This window comes from Helicoverpa armigera, chromosome 2, assembly GCF_030705265.1.
Source record: "Helicoverpa armigera isolate CAAS_96S chromosome 2, ASM3070526v1, whole genome shotgun sequence".
Classification (NCBI taxonomy): Eukaryota; Metazoa; Arthropoda; class Insecta; order Lepidoptera; family Noctuidae; genus Helicoverpa; species Helicoverpa armigera.
In genome coordinates, this window is record NC_087121.1 from 3,741,876 (window position 1) to 3,755,719 (window position 13,844).

General features: G+C 36.4%; 1 protein-coding gene across 2 annotated transcripts in view; it reads left to right on the forward strand.

Annotated features, from left to right (window-relative positions):
• LOC110375503 (uncharacterized protein) overlaps nucleotides 1-13,278 on the forward strand; it is a 112,598-nt gene extending 99,320 nt beyond the window's left edge. The window contains exons 4-7 of one of the 2 annotated variants that reach the window (XM_064037894.1): nucleotides 7,453-7,608; nucleotides 8,049-8,201; nucleotides 9,027-9,166; nucleotides 9,344-13,278. In XM_064037894.1, the coding sequence (XP_063893964.1) occupies nucleotides 7,453-7,608; nucleotides 8,049-8,201; nucleotides 9,027-9,166; nucleotides 9,344-9,884 (990 nt within the window). In that variant the 3' untranslated portion in view covers nucleotides 9,885-13,278. Of the gene's footprint in view, nucleotides 1-7,452; nucleotides 7,609-8,048; nucleotides 8,208-9,026; nucleotides 9,167-9,343 lie in introns of both variants that reach the window. The other variant, XM_049843947.2, reaches the window with a different exon arrangement.
• The last annotated feature ends 566 nt before the right edge of the window (nucleotides 13,279-13,844 follow it).

The following is a 13,844-nucleotide window of genomic DNA, read 5'->3' on the forward strand; positions in this document are numbered from 1 at the left end:
CAAGGATGCGGGAAATAGTTTAGATAAAACCAGTAGGTAATACATGTATTATGCCATATAGTGTTGACAAATAAACATCACAAATATTTTCAGAATTTCGGCTAGACTATGTACATACCTTCATTTGTAGGTACAAACAAATAAGTACTGATCTACTTTAACACGAACATTGAGCTTTAAATAATTTTGTACAGTAACAGTTACCCTATATGATTTAGACATGCATAAATAATAGCCTAATTAATCCGTGGCGTAAATTACACAGTTTAATTGGTAATACGACACTCGGCTACTAATGACCGATGAGTTTTCATTACAATTAGTACTGTTTAAATGTTCTGATTGATCGTTATTCTCTTTTGCTGATAGATTCAGTTAAAGGTCAGGATATTTGTAATAAAATTTTTCATTTTAAACTACATAAATAAAATATTAAAAAACATTGTAACCTCGACATGTGACAACTTTCAGTTGACAATTGACATTCTATTGAATCCACTTCTTGGAACTGTAATTACATAGTTTGTATTATAATAAAAATGCCTGTAATTTATTTAAAAATTATGTTATTTATTTCGATATATTTTTTACAGAAAATACGTATATTTTATAGGGTATATTTCTTCGTAGGTATAGGTATACAAAACTTTGAGCCTACACGACTGTAATTGAATTACTAAGCTCCATAATGCACCTAATCACATCATAATACCTATTAAAATTGTTTGATAAAATTATATATTTTTATGAAACTGACAAATCCAATAACTCATAAGTTTTCTGCGGTTAAAAATTTAACTTGAAAAATTAATTAACTATGTATTGTAATCAATGTTTAGGTACGTAAAAAGTATGTAAGTTGCGGCAGGTTTACGCTATCGATCCCAGCCCGATACAATTCGCGAGGCACCATGCTTTCGGCCTGCGTCACCACCTAAATGTCACTGACGTGAAAACGTAACCTTTCACGTTCAAAAATACACCTAAATACGTAGGTAATATAGTGCATATTACAGGAGCGTTTAGGGGCTGTACTCAGTTTCGTGTCTTGAAATATCAGTAGGCAAATTAGGGAGCCTATGTTGTCGATTTGTATTATATTCACTCATGTTTAGGATGTACCTAACTTATCCCGGTAGTAATTTAGTTTAGCTAGAAAACTGTAAATTTTTTATTTGAGTTCGTGTGAGAAATAGATACTGCAATTATTTTTGCCTTAATTCAAATAAATTACAATTTAATAGTGTAAAAAATCGCTAGCAATGAAGTAATACTAAAGATAGCTACCGCTACCATCATTTTTTTTTTTGTAACATAGAGTTTATCAAGTTTCTACCAATGATATATTCAAACAAATATAAGAACACCACAACTTAGTTCTAATGTCCAATAAAATCACCTGTGTGTGAACACAGGACCAAATACACCAAAATTCGGAGTTCAAGCTACCGTTCGATGACGCGTTATGCAGAACATAATGGTTGAATGAACCAAAACATACAAAATGCGGTGCCCCTGCTCTCGGTCAGCGAGCATGGTCGATCTTTGAGCCCGAATACACAATTATGTGGTCACATGCGGAAAATGGACGAAGTAACTAGTAATTTATTGATATGTTGTGTTTTGGCTTAAAGTCAAAATAACTAATATTTAACAAATTAAAATTATTTATTCACAAAGAAGTAGTAAAGTCTGTTACAAAATACCAAATAATATAATTTTTTTAAATAAGTAAATAATTGGTAAAGCTTAGATATTTTTTTGGATTATCATTTAGGGATTTTAAGCCCAGTTAAGAAGTCGACAGAAGAAGGTCCAAGGTTGACTTATGAGGAGTTATACAAAAAATATATGGTAAAGGCGTAATAAAAGTATATTTTTAGAGAATTTAAAATACATGGATATATTTTTCATCAACGCGCAAAATCCCATTTTTTACCAATTTCACATATTAATTGTCTATAATAATCTCGCAAAGTTTAAGCTTCTCCAAGCCCCAAATAAGTTTAAGCTCCAAACCTTAATTGCTGTAGAATTAAGGATTATTTAAGAACACAACTTATGAGTACCAATAAACTTTGACTTGACTATTAAAATGCATAGTAAAGTTGGCAAGTTAATTTTCGCGTGGTGAATTTTTAAAGCGAACTTATTTGTGGGAAAGCTCATTAGCATACTTGGCTTCCCTGTCAAAGATTTGGGCTCCCAACTTTTTTATAAGTGGTGGTTAAGAGCCAGTTTCTACCAGTGCAGAAAGAAAATAAAAAAAAAACAGTGCTTGGAGAAGAATTTGCAAACGATAAGTTGTTGGTTCATTATTTATTTACGACTCCGTAATAGAATATTTAACAATGATTGTTGTTGAGAGTCAAGTAAAATTGATATGGAAATATAACAATTCAATTAACAAGTTAAATTATACAAATACAGAATACAAATATATATTTTTATGTATTTTACAACTTAAAAAAAAAATATAAAATCTTTCAAAACTACAGCTGTTTACTTGCACTTGTTCGTCAGTAAAATCAGAGCTATTTAAACATGAATCGAGTTTTTCTTTAACAGTCGGTAGTTACTGCCGTTTCCTCTTCCTGCCTTTGACCTGACTTTTACCTAGAGGAAGCGGGCTGTAGCCGTGACTCGCTACGATTATAGTCGTAGCATCGTAGCAAAAGCGTAGCAAATATTTATGTTTGAAATGTGCTACGAATTGCTACGTCGCTACGAAATTATTTTTGTGGGACTTGGTAATATGATTTTAATGTATAATATAAAGACAATATTATGATCATTTTTTTTACCGGCTACTCAAAAAGGAGGTTCTCAATTCAGCTGTTTGTTTTTTTTTACCGTTTGGTCACCCATGTCTCGGTCGTTCACCTCTGATCTGATTTGAACATTATTTTTTATAAGTATGAAGGATTATAATTCCCAAATGGTCTAATTATCATCACGGTCAGGATCTGATGATGAGCTCTCTCTCAGAAATATGATCAACTTTACAATGAAAATGTAACAACCCAAAAAGTATTGTATCATTAATATTAAAAATAAATAAACCATGAACAAAATAGGCCCAAAATTTGTTCCGGAAGGAAACAACAATTAGGTTTATTTTTATGGGTTGAGTGAACCCTAAAGTCTAATTGTTCTCATAGCATGTTTCGTTCACGTGAATGCTAATCTGCTAGAAAATTATTAACCGTGGCTTAACTTAGTAAGTATGGCGATAACCATGGCGAAAAGCGTGTTGACATGTTCAGTATACCTAGTTATTATATTGTTAGGAAATAATTAACTTTTTTGCTAAGAAATTATGAAGCCATTGAAACAATTTTAGCGTTTATATGAGAGCAATCCATCAATTAAACTTCTGTTTTTTTTAACTGTGGCCTTTTCGGTTAATAGTTGAATGAACTCGAATAAACGGTAGAATAACTAAAAATGGACGTCTTTGTAGTCGGTGAAAATGGGCTTAAGTCAGTTTGTCATTTATTTAAAATGTGTCTAATAATATTATGAATACCGTCGAGTAAAAGTAATACCCGTATTTCAAAATATCCAACCAAAATATTTGTGCAACAGCGCAACAGCAAAATAAAATGATTCAATAAAACCTCGGAATGTTTATTGCAAATCCTAAACGTCAAAACCGTTGGATTTACGATCATACCAGTCGGTTTGTCGCGACTTCAATAAATTCACAACAAATGGTTCAAAACAGTTTTTATTATAATTTTATTACTTATTTAGGGAACAAAAATGCAAGTGAAACTTGATTTATTTAATACTGGCTGGATTTTTGTGAAATGGAATTTAAAACATTGTTCGACGTTTTGAATATGGAAATGTATTGTCGTGCATGCAACGTTTAAAAAGAAAAATACAATGTTCAAGCTGTGAATGTCGAGTGGGGAAATTAATTTATTGGTCGATGCAATCGTCTGCGGTTTCTCGGTGATCAATTAAATTGTGAGGTCAAAGATAAGTTGTAAGTTCCATTCTGTCACTCTGGGGTTAAATAAAAGAATGTGATGTTTTGTGAGCAAAATGTATTTTTGAAATAGGTAACTAAATGCTTGACATTGACATGAAAATGTCATATTATATACATGAATATTTTATAAAAAAGTGTAAAATAATAACTGTTTTTGTTAGGTTTTATGAATAGATAAGGCGTAGATATGTATAAGGATTGGTAAAAATATTTACAGGATTTTATTAAAATTATTTATCTTCACTATTATGCTTCTAAAACAGCAAGTAAACATTCATACTACTTTCAGCCATTCTTATCCAAGATAGATCAAACCGTTTGCTTATTATAGAAAGGTTCCGGTTACATCGAATCAATAACCGTCGGAACGTCAAAAAGTTTCAGCCATTGAAAAGCAAAACATTTAAAAATAAAGTTCAGAAACCAACGATAACTGGAAACGAGCAAACCTTGCGGGAACAATTGAAAAACAAGAAACAAAATCATCGACCGAACCGTTGCCGAGTTTTAACAGAAACAAACATTCATATCGAATTTTTTTACTTGTTAGTATTGGTGTTCCATGTTAGACATATAGCCAGTTTGAAACAACAAACATACCTACTTATCTAACTATCTATGAACAAATGGCTTAGAAAGTCCTCTAAGTTTTAGTTTAAGATTCCTTGGCCTAGTGCAAAGTTAGCAATATCTAAATTAATGGAAGTGTCTATCGGGATACCGACAATCAAACATAGGCTCTACGGATAAATGTATATTCCACTTGGGAAATACTTATTTCTCTAAACCAACTATGATAAATATATCACACAAAGTCCTAGGTACAACTATTATAGCACATAGACCTATCGCAATTATTCTTTCCCATAAACAACTAAAAGGTTTATAATTCCGTATTAATGGTCGTTTCGTTACGTCGCCACGTAGGCCTTAATACCCACCTGTCTGCCAAGAATATTACAAATAGCTGAGGATAAAGGCAATTTCACACAATTAAAACACGTTTTACCTACAAAGTATGGAGTGTACCCTCGTGACCCAAATACCTGGCCATATTAAACATTTCCCTTCTAATTGCTTTAGAAAAATTCGCGTTATATGATAATGTTATGAAACTCGTAATTGTAACTTGGAGACTGACGTTATATTGTTTTTTGGATGAGTTTTTGTAATGGTCTGGTACTGATCGTTTGTGTTGCATGTAAAAAGAGGTGGTCGGTGACCTGAAATGTGAAGGAAATTCAAGCTCAGGTATAATAAATAATGAAAACTATTTTCATTGGTCGTTAAGCTTTGCATTATTAACAATTATTATTTTATGTGGGTATAGGAATGATACCTAGGTACAAGGAATTAAGCGAGCATAGAGCTTACTAAAATAATTACGGTTGTTATGTTAGAAATAGGTAAAGGTTGATTGCCAGGTGTACTTAGGGACTTATTTCTGAAATAAACTTTAAGCTCTTGCATAGAAAAAACTTAATATGAAACCGAGTATTTTTAAATTAAGCGACACTCGCAATATTCGCATGACGAGGTAGCGTGCGCCGCGCCCACCGTGTAATAACATTTTTGTCCACATAAATCAAGTTGTAATAATTTGCACAAAGGACTTCAAATTAACATAACGTGGGCTTCAATGTTTTTACGAATAAGATTCTATTTGTCGCACGTGTTTTTCTCTAGCTTTGGAACACAAACAACCCTTTTGGGCACTCTTTGATCTTGTAGGCAGTAACTTGTACCTATAGATCGGCCGAGTGTACCTACATACGCTATTTATATTGTGCCTATGTTCTGCACCTACAATAAACATAGCAATGATTGATTAAAATTTATTTAAAACATCAACTATAGCCCACTTTCACCAGCAATGTCGTGCGATTAAGGAAAACAGCTGTTCATGGTAGTAAAGTCATAAAGTAGATATCACGAAAATTCCATTCTCAATGTAAAAAGTTGTCGTTTAACCTACCGATTACGTAAATACTGTCGGTGAAATGGGTCCGTGGTTTTCCCACTTGCCAAATTCGTATTCCGTCAATGTTTACTCTTGAATTGATATTCGTGAATTTTATATACCTACGCCGACAGCTTTAAAATAACAACATTATCATTCAAGAATGGAAATAAAGTTACGTTGGAAATGTTCTTTTGTTACCGCATAGACAATTGCCGTGTTTGAAATATGACGGCTCGTGGAAACATCGCTGAACGGTATATATTTTAGTAGGCTCGCAAGGCGGACTATTAGACGCAATCATTTCAGTATTTACGTCCTCTATTGACCCAGAAACGGACGATTTGCATACTTACGATACCCGTATAAGACCGGCGTAAGTTTCTAAAATAAGGCTAAAATGTCCACTAAATAATATAGGTCAATAAGGAATTCTTTCGTAAATCAAAACCCCGTGCACAATGAGACACAAGAGACATCCGAACTTGTTTGATATATCGAGTCTTCGATTCTTAGTTTCCTTTCGTTGTTTGTAAGACTTGTTTATGGCCACTTTTAGAGGATTTTTATTGCAGTCAGTGTTTCCTTGTGTGCACGACATGAAATATAGCCGGCGGGCGGCCCAATACCCCGTGTAATATGCTCTCAAATCCACTGGCTATTGCCTATATGTCCTCATTTTCTGTTTATCGAAATCGTGACTGGTATCAACAATTTTTTTACCGATGGAAGGTTGAGCTCTAATGTATTTATTGCTTTCATATCGTATGTAATTACCGATATTTTCTTTTTACAAGACAATACTATGTTTATGAGTTTTCGAAGGCAAAAATGGCTGGTAAACATGAGTAATAATAACCTACTGAATTTGTTTATTTCTTATGAAACGAAGGTTGTTTTGCATATCATGTAGGTAGGTACCTACTTGCTTGCATAAACGTATCTCTCTAGTGTCCAACAAATGTAATGTTGAAATAGGATCACCTGCGCATTCTACCGTGCGGCAGATAAGATATATCCGGGAGTGACGAATGAAATGGGACACTAAAACCATCAGCGCTCTGCACTTTAAAAGGAAAATTCTGCAGGAAAGAAATAGGTGTGCCTTAAACTGCTTATTGTTGCCATAACTGTAAAACGTGCAGGGAAAGCGGTTCCAAACAAAACAAAAATCTGTCTCAGAATTTACGAAAACGTCTTATGAAAGATGGTCGATAAACTGGCTTATTATAAGTAGTTAGGTACGGAGGATTAGTTGAAGCTAGCTGCATATCCATTTGGTTTATCGTAGGTGGTTAGTTACATCTTACAAACAGCTACGTTAACTAAGACAACACAAGAAAAGCCCTTTAGACATAACTTTAGGCAACTGCAAAATCCTAAATAGAATATAAACAGTCCACAAAATATTATCCCAAACTATTTCCATCCCTGGCACCTACATCAATTTATGCACGAACATTGAACTAATAGTCAGTAATTTTGTTGCCAGTGCGCAGCAGGGCGCGCGGCGTGGGCGGAGGCGGCGGCGCTCTCGGTGGGAGGGGGGTGCGCGGGCGCGGGCGGCGCGGCGCGGCGCTGTTCAGTGCTCGGCGACCACCCAGGCGCGAGGAAAGGCCAGACCGGGAAATGGCACAGGAACAACCGGGTATATACATGTGTTTTATACTGGAAACTCTTCGATGACATCCTTACAGATGCAGAAGAATTTTGCTGTGAAGGAAGCGTTGGGTTCCTCCCGCTTAGTATAAAAGGAGGAGAGTAAGAGTTTGCCATTAACAGGATATTTCTAGTCAAAATAATTTTGCACATTTTTATATTACTAGTACCAAGAGTCAGCTATAAATGTTTCATGTGTACGCTAGAACGCTAACGCTAAAATGCTATCTTGTCGCGCTGTGTACTTGTGATTTGTAAAGACTCAAGATCCAAAACAACAGCCCATTTATCATCCCGAAGTCTCTGAAGTCCATTTAACACATGTTGGAAGAAGAATGTCCTTTTGTCTCAATTCAAATCTTCTCTCTAAACTGCAACTTTTTTAAACCAAATGGGCTGTGTTTCTCAAACCAAATTCGCCATTTCCAGGTGCGAGACGCTTCGTACGGTTCGTCGTCGGAATCCGACGGCGAGGCGGACGGAGTGGCCGGCGACACGTGGGGTGTCGCGCGTCTGTTATACGCGGGGCTCGGCACTCTCGCGCTTGGCCTGGTCGTGTACTTCGTCGGCACCGGCGACAAGGTACGCGTAAGTTGGATCATGTTTTTATATCATGTAGATGCCTTAGGCTTTAGATGGCATGGACTCATCGATGTAACTTCAACTTCTCATATGGTCATCTATGTTTACTTCGGGACTTTTTAAGTTCTGCAGTACGAGACGTAGTTCAGCTCAAAATGAGTCGGTATGAATTGGTGCTGCTGTAAACCCTTATTTTCTATCAAATTCCCATTCCCATCATAACTTTAAGACTCAACTTCATCCAATAGAATCCGAACATAAAACCTACTCAAGCATTAGTTTATCATCAATGCTCCCTGTAGCTACCGACATCGTTATTGAAGATTCAGATAGCAACAAAACCATTGTAAAAACGTAACAGCAAAATATCGCAAGCATCACTGCTCCTTTAAATTTACACAAAATGCTTATCATCATAAACTTTTGTTGCTGTTGCATAAAAGTTTCAAAAAGCGCGCAACTTGTCTATTGTGTAGCCAGTGACAATAGTGAGACGTAGGCGAGCTCTCGCAGATGCTTCCATGTCCTTTTATATCCCTTAGCTGTATAGTTTGTACGAAAGTATAGAGGTAGTGCCGTAGTGGTATAGTGGTATCTAGAGGTATATATCAGCGCTGGCGAACTGATATTGAGGTGCGATTTAAGCGTAATCTGCTTTTAAAACTTCAACATAAAAACCATCATCACGTAGCCTAATTATGTGATCGATTGACTCCAATTTTTAAGCGACCGATGTTGACCCTTCTGAAAATCTATTAGACCGATTTACCATTAGAGATTGTAGAAAAAAAAGATATGTGACACAAAGAGAGAAATTGTTTCCAGGGTTTCAAAACACCTGCCCTGCGTCTGGTGGGTCCGTCGCTCATCGTCGCAGGGCTCGCCTGCTGTCTGCTGCGTATTCTCTTCTGCATATTTGCGAAGCCTTGCTGTCGACGGCGAACCATCTACAAGGAGAACAGAAGGTAACGGAGTTCATAGTGAAAAAGTCTGTATAGGGCCTTTCATACCAACTGGGTGAACCCCATTGTCACTCACGACTGCCTTTAATCATTCGCACATTGACGAATCGAACAAGACGTATTCAGCATCTAGTTAAGCATTTGTTACATTATTTTCATTAGAGAACCATTGTTTTCCAGACTGTCTGGATGCGGGGAGGGCGAGGAGATGCCGCTGGCGGGGAGCGCGGGGGGCGGCGGGGGCGGGAGCGGCGGCGCGCGCGCCGGGCCGGCGCAGTGCTCGCCCGCGCGCCGCCTCGACGCCTCCTCCTGCGACGTGTCCTCGCTGTCCAGCGGCGAGGAGGACGAGCGCCTGCGCCGGTACCGCACCGCCTCGCTGCACCCGCCGCCTCTACATCAGGTCACGGCGCACCAAGGCACAAGCTCGCCAAATGGGCTGCATCAGAGCGGCTCCAACCAGAGTGCGTTGCAGCGGAGCGGCTCGCAGCACAGCCCGGTGGCGGCGCTGGGCGTGGCGGCGCAGAGCGTGCCGACGTCGCCGGGGCCCAGCACGCAGGGCCCCGCGGCCGCCGGCAGTCCGAGCCCCGGGGCTCAGGCCGCCTCGCTGCCGCCGAGCGCGATGGCGAGTGCCCCGGCCCGCAGGCCGCCCCCGCGCAACGTGTCCTTCGCCGGCGGACCCGACGGCGAACTTGTGCTTAGCCCCGCACAACTGCGCTCCTAACCCACAAGCAATAAAGGTTTTCGCAATACCCCCTTTTATACCAAAATACTCTTTGGACGATGTGACTATATCGACGCGAACCGCTATGGATATCGGTTATGTGATAGCGTGAGACTCTTGACAGTTTTAAAGTTTTTAAGTGAATTTTCTATTTGATAAGCTACGAGGTCGTTGATTTATTTGCACGTTTGGATATATTCTCGCAAACTCCTATCGATACTCGTAACTAACTTTAAGTATAATTTGCTAGTACTAACTTTAATGTTTTGGGAATGCCTACATTCGTGTACGTGACGTGCAACAAATTAAAGTTCTGAAACAAGGGGCCTGCTGTGTTGCTTGCAATATTAACTTTATCTGGTAGATATTTTGATGTATCTCGTATTGAACTGATATTTGGCTGGTAACTATTAATTACTAGATACTGATAAAATTCTCCCCTATTTACACAACAAATCATCTAGGAAGTAATTGTGGTTCCTGGTTGTTAGACTTGTATTTGTTACACGTCATGATCTATGTTCAGTTTCTGTGGCAGAATGCTTCGACTGCATGTTCATTGAGCAACGAGGGAATGAGGTTCTGCCAGACCAACCTTACTCGTAGGTAACATTCGTGGTTATTCCACTAGACTTAACATTCGACTGTCTGGCAGTTCCTTGACTATTTTTACCGTAGTACTCGTATCATGTAACTGTAAGCGTTAATTCTAACTGTGTAGAAAATTACTGAATGTGCTAGATCCATCCATCTCAGCCGGCTAGTAGACGCCAAGCTGCACAGCGAGGTGTGGTGTTGACGACCAAACTTATATAATTAAATTGTAAAGATAAATTAAAGTCATTTTAAATATATGTCGTCTAGTAAAGTCCTTTCTTCCGTTTCTATAAAATGTGTAAAATAAATTAGTAATCTATTCTATTTCGTTTTTATTTAAAGCTCTACTTTTGAAGTTATGTTTTATTAATATGTATTTAAAAGAATGTTTAAAACATTAGAAACATTAATATCTGTAAGTATGTTCCTAGAATGTGCGTACGTTCCAGCACTGATGAGTTATGTAGATAAACAGCTGGTACAGTTGGCTGAGTCCATTGAGGAATGAGAACAATACGTGACAGTCCATCCAGAGATATGTAAGATGTTCATAGTAGACTGTAGCATAATTTATTAGTACTGATACAACACCACACCTCGTAGCACTTGGGAACTAAATAGTGAATATAATTATAAACATAATTGTTTTAAAACTGCCTACTACTAGACGCGAATTTATACTTAAATATAAAATTCATAAAAATAGATTTATAACTGACAATAATGATTGTTAACTGATGTATAAAATGTTATGGCGTATGTGCGTTGATTTTATTTTGATTATGTCCAACAAATCGTGAGTAGTTCAAGCGCCGAGTGGTCACCGTGTAACGCGCTGCTGAAGCACGGCTCCTGTCACCGTCGTCGACGGCACAACGGTCATACAAGCAAGGAACGTTACTTTGCAGCTTCATTAAGCGTTTCATTTTATATAAGAACTTGGCGTGTGAACTACGTATAGACACCAAAGGATATAATATAATAGTTAGCTAATTACATAAAGGTTGGTGTATAGCAAGTGATACCTACTGTCTAACAGTAATGTTTTTATGTGTAAGTACGTACGGTAAATTAAACAATACATACATGTGTGTTACGCGTGCATTGTATATGGCACAATATAGTGAATACTGTTTATAAATATATAATATATTTTAGAAATATTTGCACCTTTAGTAGTGAAATATTAAAATGTATATCTGCAGATTTTAGCTAGAATATTGTGGACACTGAATGAGGTGTTATAAAAACATATTTTGAAAATTATGTTTCAGTAGACGAAACAGAAAATTATTGTAAAAGTTTTTGATTAGTTTTTGTCAATTATATATTTGTAATCAAATTAAAGTGTAGTTACTTTGAATTGTTTAAATCTAAGGAGGGTCAATTACTTACTGATTATTTTTGAGATAAGATTCGCTTTGTTTTACTTGCTGTCTGTACCGAGCACTACATGTACGACTAACGCTTAGAATACTCTATTTAATTATACAATCATCGGAACCGTTGGTACGCTTTCTCGATTACCTAATTCCGGATCTTCAATATAAATTATAATATTTTTTGTATATATTTATTACATTTTCTTGTTGAGTTATTTATTAGGGAACTCTCAAAACAACTCAAGTTAGTCCGATTTTCTATATTCGGCAATCAAAATATGAGCACGCCACTACGGACGAACATTGAAGAATACACGTTGCCTGAACTAAATTTCGTATAAAATATTTTGAAAATCACGATCAGATAACATAATAGACGTACATAATAGATGTTAAGAAAAATATGAGCTTCGTTTAGACTAACTGGCTTGTGTAACAAAGTGTTGTGTACATTAACGAAATAGATATCCATTGTAAACATTGTCACTCCTTGCATCTCTTCATACTTGTAGTTAGTTTTCGTCGTGTGTTATATTCAGTTGGAACATCACCTGGTATACTAACATTGTTTTGGCTTCACTTTTGATTAATACGATCTAAGCGCACATAAATCTGGTGACAGGGTTCATTTATTTTTGTCTACCAGCAGACGAGTTTTCATTTACCAGTTAGAAATTACATCACTTCTATTTTACGAAGGGAAATTCGTCTGCTTATTTACGTATATAAAAATATATAGATCGTTTTATAGAGAAACTGTATTGACATAAAAACTTTTCACTTCACAGTTCGTACTGAAAGACACCAATGTTTAAAATTAAGAAATTAATTTTCAATTTCTAATGAAATTGTGTAAATAAGCAATGAAGTCGAATCTTAGTGTGTTTACGGTATCGTAAGCGTGAATCTATACACCAATAGAGATTTTGTTCCTTTAGATTTAAACTATGAAGTAATAATTTGCGCCAATTGCTGAACTTGAAAATTTGTATTGAACTTTGTGAAATAACTGACATACTCAGATATTAGAATGAAAATTCCAAGTTAGGAAGAGCTAGTGTTTCACACGGTTGATATATTTTAATATTTTAGTATATACGTGCTTCCAATAAAGCTTGCAATGACGACGCTTTTTCGTAATTCCTAATAGCGCAGAAGCATAGCGTGGAACCTAGGTTTATTTATTGAGCTAAGCAAATAAGTTCCAGGGCCTAAATAGCGACTGCGTTTTGACGGCAATCCATTTTTCATTGAGTGTAATTAAGCGCCGTGTTCAAAGTGTCGTAATTTATCGTATAAGTATTACTTTCAATATTCCTCGCATCACTAACGGAATGTTATCAAAACGCAGCATGGTGGAACTCCCTGATGTTCATCCTTAGATAGATTTTTTGTAAATATACAGCTTTATAAAAGAGAAATAGGCGAACATAAAGTAATATGAGCCCTTATCCTGCTTTTGCGTTTGATTCGATTCAGCTCACGGCTTTTTACAAATTCCTGTAGATACATTTTTTATTAAAAAATAAGGAATCGACTGTCTTCTTTGTATTATTATTTGACTGAACAATCGTTACTTGAATATCGAAATAATAGATATTTAAATTATAAATTATTTTAGTATTTCCGTTTAATAACGCCTCATTTTTGTAATTCTTTACGTGGACGATATTGTAACATTAGCGAGAATTATCCCTGCCATTATTTTGTGAATAATAATGCTAATAAATACATTTAAGTACCTATAAATGTTTAAAACAATGTACATTCAATTTCCCTGTGTGTCATTTTCTTAGTTTCTGTGTTATTTGCTCTCGCTTGCAAATTGCTAATAGTGATTTAGTTGCTACGACCAAATTGCTAAATAAGTAATATTATGCTGTGTTATTAAAATTAACTATTTTCTATTATAAGAAAACGTTCCGTTACATTGTTCAAAGATCTTTTAAATTTTAAGGGTAGTTTTGTATGAATCCTCAGT